Source organism: Muntiacus reevesi, chromosome 4, assembly GCF_963930625.1.
Source record: "Muntiacus reevesi chromosome 4, mMunRee1.1, whole genome shotgun sequence".
Classification (NCBI taxonomy): domain Eukaryota; kingdom Metazoa; phylum Chordata; class Mammalia; order Artiodactyla; family Cervidae; genus Muntiacus; species Muntiacus reevesi.
The window spans coordinates 170,581,134-170,596,022 of record NC_089252.1 but is presented as its reverse complement, the minus strand read 5'-3'; the positions used below and the strand labels follow the sequence as shown (position 1 = coordinate 170,596,022).

Here is a 14,889-nt window from a genome sequence, read left to right as displayed (position 1 = left end):
TAAGGCTGCCATGATGATTTCTCTGATAAATCTAGGCAAAGTAAATTGAAAACCTTCTGGACAAGATTCACCATTCTAGAAGCCATGAACATTAGTGATTCAAGAGGTCAAAACATCAGTGTTGAGTTTGGAAGAAGTTCATTCTAGCACTCATGAGTGACTTTGAGGGGTTCAAGATTTCAGTGGAGGAAGTAACTGCTGATGTGGAAATAGGAAGAGAACTAGAAATTAGAAGTGGAACCTTAAGATATAACTGAATTGCTGCAATCTCATGATAAAACTTGAATGGATGAGTTGCTGTTTAAGGATGAACAAAGTAGTTTCTTGAGATGGAATCTACTCTTGGTGAAGATGCTGTGAAGATTATTGTTATGATGACAAAAAATTTAGAACATTACATAAACTTAGCTGATATGGCTGTAGCAGGGTTTGTTAAGATTGACTTCAGTTTTGACAGAAGTTCTTCTGTGGGTAAGAACACTATCAGGCAAGCACTGCAGGGACTTCCCTGGTGGTTCAGTGGCTGGGACTCCACGCTCCCAATGCAGGGGGCCAGGGTTTGATCCCTGGCTGGGGAAGTAGAGCCTATATGCCAAAACCGAGTTTGCATGAAGCAATGAAGACTGAAGATCCCAAGTTGCTGGTGCAATCAAATAAATAGTAAAATAAATGTTAAAAAAGAAATTAAAAAAAAAAAACCCAGCATTGCAGAAATTGTTCTTGAAAGGAAAAGTCAATTGATATGGCAAACTTCACTGTTGTCTTAAATTCCTTGGTGGTCTAGTGGTTGGGACCCCAAGCTTTCACTGCTTAGGCCCAGGGTTCTACCCTGGTCCAGAATTAAGATCCTACACACCGACTTCGAACCAAATGGCATGGCAAAAAAAAAAAAAAAGTTACTCTTCAATCTTCAGAAACCCCCACCTGATCAGTTGGTAGCCATCAAGACTTCCACCAGTTAAAAAAAAAAAAAAATCTGGTAAGTCCTACGTAACTTTTATATGTACTAGAAAACAACAACAACAACAACAATCATGACTCACTGTATTGTGTGGTGGTATGGAACTGAACCCACAGTATCTTTGAGGTATGCCAGAGATCAGCCTTTTTGCCTTACTACCCCTTCTTCCTTTCTGGGTTTCCCTGGTAACTCAGTGGTAACAAAAATCCACCTGCCAAGCAACAGACACAGGTTTGATCCCTGGGTTGGCAAGACTCCCTTGAGAAGGAAATGGCAACCCACTCTGGTATTCTTGCCTGGGAAATCCTATGAACAGAGGGATCTGGTGAGTGATAGTCTACAGGGTCACAAAAGTCAGACACGACCTAGCAACTAAACAACAAATGCCTGTAATACATGATATAAAGGGCAGCCAATAGTTTGAAACGGGAATACACTACAGTTATCAGTGGCAGTAATAGCCTTGAACAAGATACTGCTCTAAAAATGTAACCAAGAACTGGCAGTTTGTTCTCTCTGTAGAGGGAAGGGTGAGGAAATGGGAGTTAATATCCCTAATTTCTCCTGAAATAATTACTCAGACTTGGCAGACTTCAGCCTCTTGAGACTTCTGTTCATTTAATGATTGTTTTACTCCAGAGAAATAGAAGCAGATTATTATTTTCAGCCAGACGTCAATCTGTGCTTCTCTAGGATAGCCTACCAGTGAAAAGGCTTTGGTCTTTGGGGAAGTCATTTAACCTTTTGGTCCTCATGTCTTAATCCCAACTCCTAAAATAATGCCTACTTTCTCAAAGGGACTGAGAATAGTAAAAAGATTTAAACTTTAGTTCCCAAAATGTACCACAGCATCTAATTTTTTATAAATGTAGCCTATTTTCAAATTTTAGCCCTCTGCTCTCCGCCAAACCACTTCCTAATAACTAAAGAACTTCTAGATGAAAGTGAGAGAGCATGTCAATGTATGACAAAACCCACTGAAATGTTGTGAAATAATTGGCCTCCAACTAATAAAATAAAATTAAAAAAAAAAAAAAAAAAAAAAGAAAGTGAGAGAGCAGAGTGGAAAAGTTGGCTTAAACTCAACATTCAAAAAACTAAGATCATGGCATCCGGTCCCATTACTTCATGGCAAAAAGATGGGGAAACACTGGAAATACTTTTTCTTGGGCTCCAAAATCATTGCAGATGGTGACTACAGCCAGGAAATGAAAAGATGCTTGCTCTTTGGAAGAAAAGCTATGACAAACCTAGACAGCATATTAAAAACCAGAGACATTACTTTGCCCACAAAGGTATATCTAGTCAAAGCTATGGCTTTCCTAGTAGTCAGTCATGTATGGGTGTTGAGAGTTGGACCATAAGGAAAGCTGAGTGCTGAAGAATCAACGCTTTTGAACTGTTGTGTTGGAAAAGGCTCTTGAGTCCCTTGGACTGCAAGATCAAACCAGTCAATCCTAAAGGAAATCAGTCCTGAATATTCATTGGAAAGACTGAGGCTGAAGCTTCAACACTTTGGCCACCTGATAGGAAGAACTGACTCATTAGAAAAGACCCTGATGCTTACAAAGACTGAAGGCAGGAAAAGGGGATGACAGAGGACGTGATGGCTGAATGGCATCAACTCAACGGACGAGTCTGAGCAAGCTCTGGGAGTTGGTGATGGACAGGGAAGCTTGGCATGTTGTAGTCCATGGGGTTGCAAAGTTGGACACGACTGAGCAATTGAACTGAATAACCTAAACTCACAAACTTCACTGTTCTTATGACTTCTAGAGTTATCTGTATTGTGTATTTATCACGACTGGCTAAACTGTATGTGCCAGTTTGCCTGGAGCAGTTTTGATTTCATTTATTATCATAGCACAATTATGGCTACCCTAATCATAATTTATAGATTAATATGTCTGTATGTCTAAGAGCACACAGCATGCGCACTGTCTATAGTCAAAAATATCTCCTTCATGAGGTACCTTCCTTTAAAAAAATATTTAACCTGGGCTCCCTGCATTGGGAGTGAGGAGTCTTAGCCACTGGACTACTAGGAAAGTCCTAGTACCTTCACTTTTTTACAAAGTACATTGAATACATATCGAATACATATCTGAATACATATTGGGCCTCATCTTGCCTCTGTGGCAAGCATTTCACATCTGTTACTTCCAACCCTGTACCAAGCTATTACCTGACAAGAGGCCAGATGAGTCCCAATGTTTTCAGAAAGATCATAGGTCAGAGGAGGGGATAATTATTAATAATTAAGAAAAATCAGGATTTGCTAAGAGTTAACATCTAGGAAAGAAATGAGAAACTTATAGTTAAGCTGCAGGCTCTGAAAACAAGTTTCTAATAACATGAACAGTATCTTCTTGCAAGAGGTGAAAAGGCTGAGATGTTAAGAGGGAAACCTGTGGCATTAAATCTCTTTAACTGAAGCTGAGGTCTTAAGAGTTACAAATAAATGTGTTTTCATTTCTAGAGCTTTTGTCCCCCCACCTCCCTGAAGAGATCAAGCACCCACTGAGTTCATCCAACAAGAAGCCATAACTTTATTAATGATAGAAACAGTACAAATTTCAAACCCAGCTGCAGTTACTCTTTTGAAACACCAAAAATAGGTCCTCTTTTCAGATGGTTACATTGTTAATTCCTGTAAGAGAAAAGAGATCATCAGAAGTGGTTACAGGCAAATTCAGAGAATACAGGTCACTAAAATCCAAGAAAACTCAGAACAGGCTCTGGAAAGAGGCTTCTTAATTGGCTGATATTAAGCACAAAAAATAGTCACCCACAACTGGTCAGGGCAGAGGGAGTCAAGGAATAAGCTTGGATACTTACCATAATAGCATTTACAATATCATTACTGTTGTTCTTCAGGGCTCGGACTGCCTTTGCTCTCGACACATTTGCTTGTGACATGACCAACTCTATGTCCTTAACTTCCACACCTGTTTCATCAACCTAAGGAAAAAATACTTAATAAACTAAAGACAAGAACAACTTCAATAGTTGCCAGGCATCTCCCGAATCAACAGACAGTACTTAAGTCAAAAGCTACTTAACTCATGGAGAGCCTAAAACCATATAGAACACACCCATCAATACAAACATGCTATTATCTTGAGAGGATTTAAGGTACAAAAGATTTCCTTATATACCTCTTCCTCTTCACTCTCCTCTTGTACAGTTGGAGTCTGTGTGTTTTCTTGGATGTTTGAGACAGCTTCACCTTGAACTTTGAATTTCTCAGCAGCTGCTAACTGTGCTTGCTGAGATAAATCCTCAATCTATAGGACAGAAAGTACAGATTCAAATGAGTAGATCAATCGCAGTTAATCAACAAAATGGTACCTTTCCCAAACTCTCACTCAATCTAACTTAAATTTAAATAACATTAACTTACTACCTAGCTTTAAATCAGTTGATTTAATTCAGATTATACTGATATATCCCTGTAGACAAAGAAATAGCTTATGTCTAAAGCAGTGGCCCTCCATTGGAGGGTGATTCTGTTCCCCAGGGGATATCTGTCAAAAGCCTGGAAAGTTTGTTGGTTATCACAACTGCAAGTGATACTGCTTAATGGAGAGCCCTTCTACAACAAAGAATTATTTGACCCAAAATGTCAACAGCACTGAGATTGAGAAATCCTGGTCTACAGCAATTCTTAAGAAAACTTTCCTTACCTTGGCTTCCCCAAAAACAATGTAGGTATCTGAAGCTGGGCTCTTGTACACATCTGGTTTTGTGATGACAAAAAGGATATTCTTAGATTTCCGGATAGTGACTCTAGTAACCCCTGTAACTTGTCGAAGGCCCAGTTTGGACATAGCCTAAAGAATGAAAAAGAATAATAGGCTGTCAACTTTTTTAGAACCAGCTTCAGGAAATACACTCAACAAAACTACATTCTAAGCAAAGACTTTTTGTGGATGAAGAAAGAAAAGTTTATACAGGAATACATCACTGATTCTCAGGCTTCCTGCCACTGCCTTCAGTTCTACCACAGATCCTCCTTTCGAAAGCTGCTCCATCAGAACCTCTAACTTTATAACTTCAATTCTTACCTTCCGTGCCTTCTTTTCACTCCGGCTCTGTTTTGCTTTACTGACTGGTTCTTCATCGATTTCAGCTGCTGCTGCCAGCTAAGAAAATCAAATAGCTGTGAGTAAACTGGAATGGAAGACCTGGATACCAAAATCCCCACGTGGTTTTCCCTTTATGAAAGTTCACAGTTCCAAATGCATAAGCCAGCTTTCTCTGATCAACACTGGTTCACCAATGTTTCTCTGACCCCAGTACTTACACTAGTAAGTAATACCCACCTGAGCTTGCTGTGTGGTTGCCTGTGTAGAATCCTGCTCCTCAAGCTCTGGGACTGATTCATCACTATCAGATTCTGTTCCAGACCCTAGAATGACAGATAACTTTTACTATTTTATAGTAAAGATTACAAGAGGCACGTCACCATGGCCTGCCCACACCAAAAGTCACTGGTTTACGCCAGACCTCAGAAAATTTAGTGCAAACCAGTGGACTTATGTGAAGTCGGCTCATGCAGTATGACAGCCTCTAAGTTAGTCACAAACCAGTGTGCACACATCCATTAAAGACTCCGCCCCAGAGACACTCGGCATAGCCGAGCAGTTTGTTAACTGTGACTTCTCCTTCAAGTTCTTCCCTTCTCTGCACAGGCAAATACCAATGATTTATGCAACGCCAGATTCCACCCAACAGCCCATCCGTCTCAGGAAGGTTCTGGTGGGCAAGGTGCCTCCAGGAATACTTCAGTGAAAACAGTTACGATGACATCGTGGAGGCAGTCTTGAGGGCGTTGTGGGGAGAGGACGCTTTCCCCTCATCCTTTAAACTGGTTTGGGGGAGGCCAGAAGCAGTTGTGTACACATTTAGTTTTATTTTGAAACTGCTAACACGACTCGAAGATTCTCAAAATGCTGATCTATAGTTCAGCATCTATAGTCACTTCTAGATAATTGTCCTATGACCTCATCCATTTCTTCCAAATGTAACTCACATATTTAAGTCTCCCTCAAGTCAAAGGCCAAGCATCAACAGACTACTGAGGGAAAAAGCATACACCTCCACCATTCTCAGGCTAGGAAAAATAGGGCTTGCAGGAAAAGAGTCCCTGGGCACTGTTATTACTAAGTTTAAGATGTGAAGAAATTCAAGCAGTTCTACATTTCCCAATATTTTAGCAAATCCCAGGCCCAGGGACAAGGTTAGTGATGTGGTAGAGATTAGAGCAGATTAAAGGTCTAGGAGGTCTCGGTTTTCAGTGTCAGATCAGTCAGGTAAGGAAGATGAGGGACCCAGAGTTAGTCTGGACCAAGTTACACAAGATAATACACAATGGACTATCTGAGGCGAAAACCAAGACTCGGCCCCACATTCCTAGAGTTTCTGCATTTACACCTATTGTTCTATGCCCAAACATAAGCAGATGTCCTGGAGAAAGCGGCGCACCCTATGGTTAGTATCGGTGGGTAGCCCGGGAGGGTTGTGGGCAACACACCATGCACACGGCAAACCAAGGCAAATACCCTTATTGTTCTTCAGAACAGGCTGCTTGGCAGAGGGGGTCGGGGCAGGGATCCCGGCAGGTTTGGGGGTGGGCATGTTGACGAGGACCGGCTGGAAAGGCACTCCCCCCGAGATTGGTTCCGGGGGAATCAGAGGCGGCAGCTCATCCTCATCAGCAGGGGCTGAGGGCTTACAGGGTGATTCCAGCACCAGCCCAGGTGAGGACGGCAGAAATTGCTGTTTAGGAAGCAGAGGGGGAACTGGGGAGGAAGCAAGAGGCAGAGAGACTGATGGGGTAGGTGCTGGAGAGACAGATGCTGATCCAGCTTTAGGAAGGACCTTCTCTGGGGCAGCTGTTGCTGAAGGGGTAGATGTCTCTGACTCAGGAGGAGGAGCCAAGGGGCCCTTTGGGGAATGGAGAGAATCCTTGCCCTTTAAGGGGGAGACAGGGAGGGCTTTTGGAGCCTTTGGAGAAGAACCTTTCTGAGTAGAGACTGGCAGTAGAGGAGCTGGAGCCACTGCAGGAAGAGGTCCTTTAGTACCATTCTGAGCTGAGGGATCTGGGCAGACAGGTGGTGAAATAGAACTCTTCTTGGCTGGTGGACCTTTCTGAGTGGGAGTTGTGATGACTGGTGCACTTTCTGGAGGTGAACCATCAAGCACTGCTTTGACAGCTGTGGGGCCTTTCTTTACTGGGGGCCCTTTAGATGCCTGAGGGGCAGTGGACCCCAAGGGACATGTGACTGAAACTGGGGAAGCAGGGGCCTCTTTGGGGGAGAGAGGAATCACAGTTGGGGGAGTGGGAGCCCCTTTGGAGGATGAGGTTGCTGGGCCCTCTTTGGGGACTGGAGACTTTCTTGGGGAGGGAGGAATTACAGCTGATGGAGTGGGTACCCCTTTGGGGACTGGGGTTCCTGTTGCTTTTTTGGTGGAAGGAGTCACGGCTGGGGAAGTAGGGACCTCTTTGGCGGCTGGAGTTACTGAGGCTCTTTTGGGGGCCGGAGTCCCTTTGGAGGAGGGAGGAGCCACAGCCAAAGGAGTAGGGGTTCCTTTCAGTGATGGTGTTGCTGAGGTCTCTTTGGGGGAAGGAGTCATGGCTGCGAAAGTGGGGATCTCTTTGGGATCTGGAGTTGCTGGAGACTCTGTGGGAGCCAGAATTGGTGAGGCTCTTTTGGGGGAGAGAGGAGCCACAGATGGGGGAGCAGGGTCTCCTGTGAGAGGTGGGGTTGCTCGACCCCTTTTGGGGGGAGAAGTCACAGCAGAGGGAGTGAGGGTTCCTTTGGGTGATGGAGTTGCCGGGGCCTTTTTTGGAGATGGAGGAGTCACAGGTGGGTGAGTGGACTCACCCTTTGGAGGTGGGCTAGCTGGGGCTTTTTTGGGAGATGGAGTTGCTGGGCTCCCTTTGGGGGAGGGAGGAGTCACAGGTGGGGGAGTGGACTCACCCTTTGGAGGTGGGCTAGCTGGGGCTTTCTTGGGAGATGGAGTTGCTGGGCTCCCTTTGGGGGAGGGAGGAGTCACAGGTGGGGGAGCGGACTCACCCTTTGGAGGTGGGCTAGCTGGGGCTTTCTTGGGAGATGGAGTTGCTGGGCTCCCTTTGGGGGAGGGAGGAGTCACAGGTGGGTGAGTGGACTCACCCTTTGGAGGTGGGCTAGCTGGGGCTTTCTTGGGAGATGGAGTTGCTGGGCTCCCTTTGGGGGAGAGAGGAGTCACAGGTGGGGGAGCGGACTCTTTCTTTGGAGGTGGGCTAGCTGGGGCTTTTTTGGGAGATGGAGTTGCTGGGCTCCCTTTGGGGGAGGGAGGAGTCACAGGTGGGGGAGCAGACCCTTTCTTTGGAGGTGGGCTAGCTGGGGCTTTTTTGGGAGATGGAGTTGCTGGGCTCCCTTTGGGGGAGGGAGGAGTCACAGGTGGGGGAGCGGACTCTTCCTTTGGAGGTGGGCTAGCTGCGGCTTTTTTGGGAGATGGAGTTGCTGGGCTCCCTTTGGGGGAGGGAGGAGTCACAGGTGGGGGAGCGGACTCTTCCTTTGGAGGTGGGCTAGCTGCGGCTTTTTTGGGAGATGGAGTTGCTGGGCTCCCTTTGGGGGAGGGAGGAGTCACAGGTGGGGGAGCGGACTCTTCCTTTGGAGGTGGGCTAGCTGCGGCTTTTTTGGGAGATGGAGTTGCTGGGCTCCCTTTGGGGGAGGGAGGAGTCACAGGTGGGGGAGTGGACTCTTCCTTTGGAGGTGGGCTAGCTGGGGCTTTTTTGGGAGATGGAGTTGCTGGGCTCCCTTTGGGGGAGAGAGGAGTCACAGGTGGGGGAGCGGACTCTTTCTTTGGAGGTGGGCTAGCTGGGGCTTTTTTGGGAGATGGAGTTGCTGGGCTCCCTTTGGGGGAGGGAGGAGTCACAGGTGGGTGAATGGACTCACCCTTTGGAGGTGGGCTAGCTGGGGCTTTCTTGGGAGATGGAGTTGCTGGGTTCCCTTTGGGGGAGGGAGGAGTCACAGCTAGGGGAATGGAGTCCTCCTTTGGAGGTGGGTTAACTGGTGCTCTTTTGGAAGAGGAAGGAGCCATAGCTGGGGAAGTGGGAGCCTCTTTGGGAGGTGGAGTGGCTAGGGTTTGTTTTGGGGAAGGAGTTGTTGGGGCTCCTTTTGGGGAGGAAGGGGTCACAGCAGGAAGTGGAGTCTCTTTAGGTAATGTGGTTGCTGAGCTCCCTTTGGGGGAAGGAGGAGTCATAGCTAGGGGAGTGGGAGCCTCTTTGGGGGAAGGAGTTGCTGGGGCTCCTTTGGGGGTGGAAGGTGTCACAGCTAAAGGAGTAAGGGTTTCTTTAGGGGATGGGGATGCTGGCCCCTCCTTGGGGGAAGGAGCCATAGGTGGGGGAACAGGAGTCTCTTTGGGGGATGGGGGAGTAGGGGAATGCTTCTCGACTAGTGATTCTTTAGAGACATGAAAAGGAAGATTGGCCTCTGGAAGAGAGGAAGCTTCAATTGGAGAAACAGTGAATGAGAGATTTCCAGCAGGAGTATCAGGGATAGCAGGTACACTTTTAGAAGCAGAAGGGGCAAGACTTAAGGGAGCAGTAGCTGAACCCTTCTTGGTTGGAATTCTTTTAGGCTGAGGAGACACAGTAGTCTCTAAAGGAGACGGGGAGTCAGCAAGGCACCTTCCTTTGGAAGATGCAGTAATAGAAGCACCAGAGTCCTCAGTTGGGCACCCTTCAGGAGGGGAAGCCACAGATGCCAATGGTGAGGTTTGAGAAATGCCATGAACTTTCTTTGCACCCTGAGGAGTATGAGTTGGCGGCAGAAGGGTAGAAGACTCAGACTTGGGAACCTCAGGGACCTGTGCCATAGGAGCTAGAGAAGGAGAAGCACTCTGGGGAGATAAAGTCACTGCTGGAGCCACAGGGCAACGTTCAGAGGCGGGAGGCATCAGTGGTGAATTAGGAAGAGTGGAGGGACCGGCTGGAGTGGAAGGAGTGCAAGTACCTTTGGCAGCTGGAGGAGCCATTCCATCAACAGCAGCACTTTCCAAAGGAAATGGAGCTACAGTTGGGGTAGTGAAAGAACTTTTGAGAAGCAGATTAGTTGGGTCTGGGTTTGTGTTGACCACAGAGACTGGGGAGCTAGCACTCAGAGAAGAGGGAGAAGTGCTGGCTGGCTTCACTACAGGGAGAGGCCCTGGGTAGCTTTTTGCTGCCAGGGTGGCTTCAGGAGAAAGAGCCGTCTCTGGAGAAGGTGATGTAGTCTGGGGAGAGGGGGGATTCTTAGGCGCTGCCGGGGCTGCTGCACTAGGAACATCTTTGAGAACGAGAGGGGCGGGAGGAGATAATGGAGAAGAGGCAGCGACATCTGAGGAGACCAGGTCAGGGACAGCAGAGATGCCTTTGTCAGCAGACAGAGCCAGAGAGGAAGTGGGAGCCCCCCCTGGAAAAGCAGCCACAGCAGTAGGAACCACCTCATTTCTGGAAGGAAGGGGAGAAATTACAGATCTCTGAGAAGTGTAACAGGGATCCGGAGAAGAATGATCTACAAAAATAGTACCTTCTATGGGATCTGACAGAATATTAGAACTTGAAGTTTGGACAGGAGAACTCTGATGTAAAGGTGTAAGATGAGAGCCCAGAGAAGTGAGGAAAACCGGGGGGGACGCAGCAGCCACAGCAAAGGACTGAGTTGGAAGAGATGGAGCAGTAGGTGGACCCTTCAGGCTGAGGCTCACAGGGTGTTGTGGAGTAGTCAGAGCTGAGGAGATGGGGACACCTTTGACTTGAGCGGAAGGGATGGCGGGTGGTATCTGAGAACATGAGGCTAGTTCAGACTGAACAGAGGCCAAAGGAGTTACAAGATGGGAAGGGATAGCACTGACTATATTTGGAGGGTTGGGGGTATCCTTTGGATTAGGAGTTAGTTGAGGGAGAGCCTGACTAGGAGAGGGCTTTGGTTCTGAGCGAGCAACTGGAGCTGACAGAGATGTCACTGACCCCGACTCAATCACGGCAACTGAGGGAGGTGCACTGAGGGGGTGAGGGGGGTCATCACGGCTCTTCTGAACTGAGTGGGGAGCCAAGGCCACCAGAGCCAAGGGAGCGGAGGAGGAATGAGCACCTTTCAGAGTTGGAGTTATCATGGGAGAGGCCAGAGCTAAGGCAGCTGGGGAGATAGGAGGCCCTATTAGGTTTGGTAAGAAAATGGGGGGGTCAGTGGGAGGGGCAGCTCCCAGAGGCAGGGCCGTCCCATGGGATGAGTGCAGAAAAGGAGCTTCAAAAGGGGCGGAGGTCCTGGTCGAGGGAGAAAGGAGTGGGGGAGGCTGGCTAGGGGTTGCCAGGGGGCACTGCTGGGAGGCCAGGGAGCAGGGCGGGGTGGGGGCAGGCTTGGGCTGCCCTAGAGCAGCAGTGACGCTGGAGGCTGGAGACACAGGCGGCACAGCTAGAGGAGAAAAGCCAGAAAAGGGGGGATGAAGGAGGAGAGGGGAGGAAAAAACAAAAGTGAGTTACACAGCCCGACTTGGTACAGCATGCCTCACACAAGAAACACTGGAAGTTTAAATCTGAGAACGAATGTGACCACGCAGGATTAGACAAAGGTGACAAGCAACAGCGACCTCCCCAAACACACTTCAGAGGTCAAGTAGAATACCTCATTCTTCTCCTTTCCCAAATCTACTAAAATAAGTAAACCACTTTAGGGGAAGAACAGTCCAAGAGCTGTCTGTTGGTCTTTAACTGGGGAGCGCCAGCCCAGGAGTAAGTTGGCAACAGCAGGCTTCCTACCGTCCCTTCCGAGATGTGCCCTTCTCTTCCCACCTCAAAGGGACCCTAAGACCTTCTCACAGACCACGGAGTCACCACTAGAAAGTTCTACTCTATCCAGTCAAGGAGCATGAACTGAAACAAATGCTGAAAACTAGAACAAGGAAGGTAGTGAGTGGCAATAATAATGGAGAATCAGAGCTGAATGAAAAAAACAGGTCTCTAAATGCTCAGGCTTCAGAATACTCAATATTAAATACTAAGTCACCGAGCTTCCCTATACCTCATTTTACTCACCCAAATCAAACAAACCAAAAAACCAACCGCAAAAGTGCGGACTCCAGTCTCTAAGCAATGTTGGCTCTTCAGACATCAATCTGGATGAATCAGACCACGAGTAACAGAGCTGTCACAAGCGTAGGAACTGTATTATGAAACTGTAATCCAACTTGTCAAACTAGACTGTGGAGAGAATACCCTGGGTCCCCACCCCTTAATCTGGATGAGTATGCCACTGTGCCAAACAGGCATCACTTGGCACCACACTGAAGCTGTGCAAAAGATTCTGAATGATTGCTCAACACCTAGAAGGGAGTATTATTATTATTTTTTAAAAAAGCCTAGAGCATCCAAATTCACAGTTCACTCAACCAAGAGTACCCTACTATAGAGGTAGGCTCAAACCAGTCTTTCCTGGAAACTTGGTAGCTCAAAGTCTTTATGACTACAGTGTAAATGCTCTCAAACTTATGAATCAGAATTTGAAACTTAGAATGTTTTCTTCTCACTGAACCTCAAAACTCCGGGATAAGGCCCAAATGATTTGCTTTAGACACCATAACCAATTTCCTAAGTCCGTTTCCTCACTTACTCTAATAATTATTTAGTTATAGTTACGTATCAACCCCCCCACCCCCAACCCTGAGTATTCATCACAGGCACTTAATCTAACCTACAATGCAATCTCAAAATACTCAGGAATAAGTTTAACAGTTCTGAGGACTGCTTTGGAAGCAAACAGCATTAATTTTGAAGCTTGATTCAGATTATTTAAAATTCATCTGAATTTCAGTCACTATACTTGTAAAATCAAGTTGAGATTCTCTACAGTTTTGTCCAACACTGAAACTACAAATCTTCAGAGACCACTCCTTTATTTTTTAACCTTCCTTAAGTTCCAGTAGTTCAAGGATTTCACATAGCTCATTCCCAAGCTCAGAGGCCCCCTCCTTTTTCTTTTCCAGCAGCTGTATTAATCCTTTCAGCTGCTAAAATCAGACAGGTGGGGAGGGAGAACCTTAATGCTTTCAACTATTTTAATTCCAGGAGACAGAAACTGCCCTTAAGTGACAGGTGGCGTTTAAAAAAAAAAAAAAAATTACCACGGGGGCGGGGAGAGGCAAGAATGGAGGTCATAGCCTGAAGATTCCCTCGCTTACTTCTGCACAACTGAACAGCGAGAAGACTACCATAAAAGTTTTTTTCACTACCCCCTCTCAGGTTTTGTAGAGATGTATTTTAACCAGAATTCAAACCTTGCATTTACACTACCTTCTACATTCATTAATTTCAAAGCCGAAGAGCAGTCAAAAGAAGGCTCTAATTCATTCCTGGGTTCCAGATAAGCTGTTGATGCAGGCATTGTTCCAGGACACTAGAAACAGCTCAGCACCAATCCATAAAATAAGTTAACCAATCTAGGAGGGCCCCAGGGCCCAGAACACATTTACCACCAGCACACACCTCATCCATGCATGTGATGAGGGCACAACGCCAAGCACCGCCATCTAAAACCTTGATGCAACTTGCTGGCTGGGACCTCACAAAAGCTCAGGTCTCCTTGGCCTGCCACTGCGTCACCTATTTCCCATAGGTGAGTTACTATTATGGACTCTCCTCCCTGGTAGAGCTACAGACCCATCTTCTTTAATGAGAACCAATCCTAAGTACAGTCTATTTGTCACTTAACCCACAAATGTTTTTAGGGCCAATCTTACAATCTTAATTAAGGGCAAGGGGTCCAGGGGGAACCTACCTGTCTCAGCCTGGGGCTGTGGCAACTCCTGCTCTGTAGCAGGGACGGTTTCTGTGGCTTCACCGGGCATTTCTGAAGGGAATAAAAAGGAGGCCTGAATTGACTAGGATCCATTCTGCTGTCCAATCCAGAGTCACGCTTAAACCTGCTGAGGGCTGTTAAATACCGTAAAGGTGTGTGGGACAGCCCTCCCCAAAGTAGCTGGAATAGGTGAAAAACACGACGTAACCCTCACATTTTTGATCAAGAGAATCACCTTTTTTTGGTCGCTCCTCTTCACTCCGCGGAGAGCGGATTTCCCAGTGCCCAGGGATTCGTTTTACTCCACACTCCAAATCCCACACAGAAGCAATTATCACTGCGTTCTCAACCCGAGGGAGAGGATCCCGGTCTGGCTCCTGAGCACGGGATGGGAGACTTCAGACGCTACCTTGAAACGCCGCGCCCCCTCTGCCCCGCGCGCTTTCTGGGCGAGGACCTCCACGACCCGCGTTTGCTGACTTCCGGGACTCAGAGGGGGACAGAGGGTGTCTTAAGTCCCAACACTGGCTTGTCACAATAAGGGTGTGCGTGTGTATACACGCGCGAGCGCGCGCGGGGGTGGGGCGGTTGTTGCAAAGCTGTGACCCCTTAACCTCCTCTGGGTTCCGGCGAAGCCGGTCCCAGCAGCAGACGCACCCCACTTCCATCCCCAACCGCTCCCAGCTCCCCAGCTCTGGACTCCCTGGCCTTTATGCCCTACTCTTGCCAGGACACCAAGAGCAGACCCCATTTTGTCCGGAGGCTCCAAGGCCACACTGCCCAGGGTTGAATAGGAGCCCCATGACCCCATAAAACCTCTAATTATCCTTAGCTCCTATTCTGCGCGGCGCCTCAGGCCGCAAGAAAGACGGATGGCTACGGATAAAAAAGTAGCGGCGAAGACAAGCACTTACTGTGAGGGAAACGCGGAACCAAGATGGCGGCAGAAAGAGAGCGAGCGAGCGAGAGCGTGACCCACGCCTGTTGCAGAACGAAGCCTGGCGGAGGGGGCGGGGCCAGGATCTAATTCCGGGTCAGGAGCTGCTTACAGTCACTTCCTTTAACCAGTGAGCCATCCGGCTGTTTCCATTTGGGGGTGGTGCC

General features: G+C 47.5%; 1 protein-coding gene across 3 annotated transcripts; it reads right to left on the bottom strand.

Moving 5' to 3' along the window:
* Positions 1-3,486: 3,486 nt before the first annotated feature.
* On the bottom strand, positions 3,487-14,795 carry NACA (nascent polypeptide associated complex subunit alpha). 3 transcript variants are annotated; one of them, XM_065934867.1, is made up of 11 exons: positions 14,700-14,795; positions 14,021-14,162; positions 13,765-13,836; positions 9,967-11,406; positions 6,526-6,765; positions 5,287-5,372; positions 5,029-5,106; positions 4,648-4,794; positions 4,120-4,248; positions 3,800-3,922; positions 3,487-3,611 (listed from the first exon to the last, which is right to left on the bottom strand). In XM_065934867.1, exons 3-11 carry the CDS (start codon positions 13,832-13,834, stop codon positions 3,597-3,599), a joined length of 2,328 nt encoding a protein of 775 aa, XP_065790939.1. In that variant the 5' UTR covers positions 13,835-13,836; positions 14,021-14,162; positions 14,700-14,795; the 3' UTR covers positions 3,487-3,596. The 3 variants fall into 3 exon arrangements, with proteins under 3 accessions (XP_065790939.1, XP_065790938.1, XP_065790940.1); XM_065934866.1 differs by having other exon boundaries at positions 6,526-11,406; XM_065934868.1 differs by lacking the exons at positions 6,526-6,765; positions 9,967-11,406.
* Between the last annotated feature and the right edge of the window lie 94 nt (positions 14,796-14,889).

Excerpts from the sequence above, each read along its gene's own strand:
- NACA (XM_065934866.1), bottom strand. The coding sequence starts at position 13,834 with ATGCCCGGTGAAGCCACAGAAACCGTCCCTGCTACAGAGCAGGAGTTG. Across the intron at positions 11,407-13,764 it reads ACAGCCCCAGGCTGAGACAG|CTGTGCCGCCTGTGTCTCCA; the intron begins GTAGGTTCCCCC and ends TTTCTCCTCTAG. Across the intron at positions 3,923-4,119 it reads AGGAGAGTGAAGAGGAAGAG|GTTGATGAAACAGGTGTGGA; the intron begins GTATATAAGGAA and ends TTTTTTCCTTAG.